The 1,409-nt window shown below is 48.7% G+C and overlaps 1 protein-coding gene across 1 annotated transcript; it reads right to left on the bottom strand.

Moving 5' to 3' along the window:
• Positions 1 to 205: 205 nt before the first annotated feature.
• LOC132426554 (olfactory receptor 10Z1-like) lies at positions 206 to 1,130 on the bottom strand. Its single transcript, XM_060013378.1, is given in 3 exon segments — positions 206 to 549; positions 552 to 644; positions 647 to 1,130. Coding segments are annotated over 3 exon segments (921 nt in total).
• Positions 1,131 to 1,409: the final 279 nt, after the last annotated feature.

Here is a 1,409-nt window from a genome sequence, read left to right as displayed (position 1 = left end):
GTTAAGCACAGTAACCAGAGCAGGAAGCCCTGCATCTGCATTCCCCAGAAGCCCTGGGGGGGCATGCAAGAGACAGGATGGGACTCTCTTGGGGAATTGGAGGTGGGGTAGCTTTGGCCTAAAGCCCTGAATATCTGGCCCAGTGGCCTGTGTTTCTGGTGTATGTCCAGCCTACATAGAGGAGACTATCCCATTATGGTAGCCTTCATCTTTTACCCAGCAATCTCCCTCAGAAAGCATTTCTCAGGGCTGTATGCACAGCCCGATTTCTTAGACTATAAACAGTGGGATTGAGGAGAAGAGTCACCACAGTATAGGTGACAGCAATAAGGTGGTCCCGCTCAAGAGGGTAACTGGCTTTTGGTCTCAGGTACATGAAGGAGGCACAGCCATAGTGAACAATGACCACTGTGAGGTGTGAGGGGCAAGTAGAGAAGGGCTTCTTCCTCCCCTCATTGGAGGGGATCCTCAGGATTGCTGTCAGGATGTAGGTGTAGGAGATAGTGATGAAGGAGAAGGAGATCAGGAGGACCAACAGGCTGAGGATAGGATCCCTAGCTCACTCAGGCCTGTATCTCCACAGGCCAGGCTCAGCACGGGCAGCGTGTCACAGAAAAAGTGCTGGATCTCATGGGAGCTGCAAGTGGGAGGTGGAAAATGACCAGTATCATTCCCAGCCCAAAGAGATACCCACTCAAGAAGGAGGTGCTAACCCGGCTGGCATAGTGTAGTGAGGCACAGATGGCTACATATCTGTCAAAGCCCATGACAGCCAGGAGGAAGCAGGTGGTACAGACCCACGAAGCAGAGAAGAACATTTGGACAGCACAGCCCCCATAGGAGATGGCCTGCCCACCCCTGACCAGGCTGGAAAGCATCCTAGGGATAATGCCCAAGGTATAGCAGGTCTCAGAGAAAGGTAAGAAGGAAAGGAAGAGGTACATGGGGGTGTGCAGATGGCTGTCAAGCCTGATGATTGTGATAATAAAAACATTGCTGATCAGGGTGAAAAGATACAGGGAGAGGAACAATGCGAAGAGCAGGAGCTGCAGTTCCCCAAAGCTAGAGGAGCCCAGGAATACCAAGCCCCTGCAGAAGGTTGCATTGGTCTGCTCCATTCTGAGTGACATCCCTGATAGATTTGATTCTTTCCACCTTGCCAGAAGATGCCTTGTTTCTTTAGAAGGCAAAATGAGGTGGATTCTCATTTCTTTGTACCTGTTGTAACTCAAAAAGAAAACTCTTTTTTAGACAGCAATAAACTTCAGAAATACACTTATTAGACACATGGGTGTACGGATCTATTCTCACATGTGTATATGTGCATACATGACTACAAATATACACAATATGCACATATGTGCACATACATACATGACTACACATATGCAGGCACATATATACATGCA

The sequence above is a fragment of the Delphinus delphis genome, chromosome 1 (assembly GCF_949987515.2).
Source record: "Delphinus delphis chromosome 1, mDelDel1.2, whole genome shotgun sequence".
Classification (NCBI taxonomy): Eukaryota; Metazoa; Chordata; class Mammalia; order Artiodactyla; family Delphinidae; genus Delphinus; species Delphinus delphis.
The sequence above is the reverse complement of the archived record's forward strand: the minus strand, read 5'-3'. Positions and strand labels throughout refer to the sequence as shown.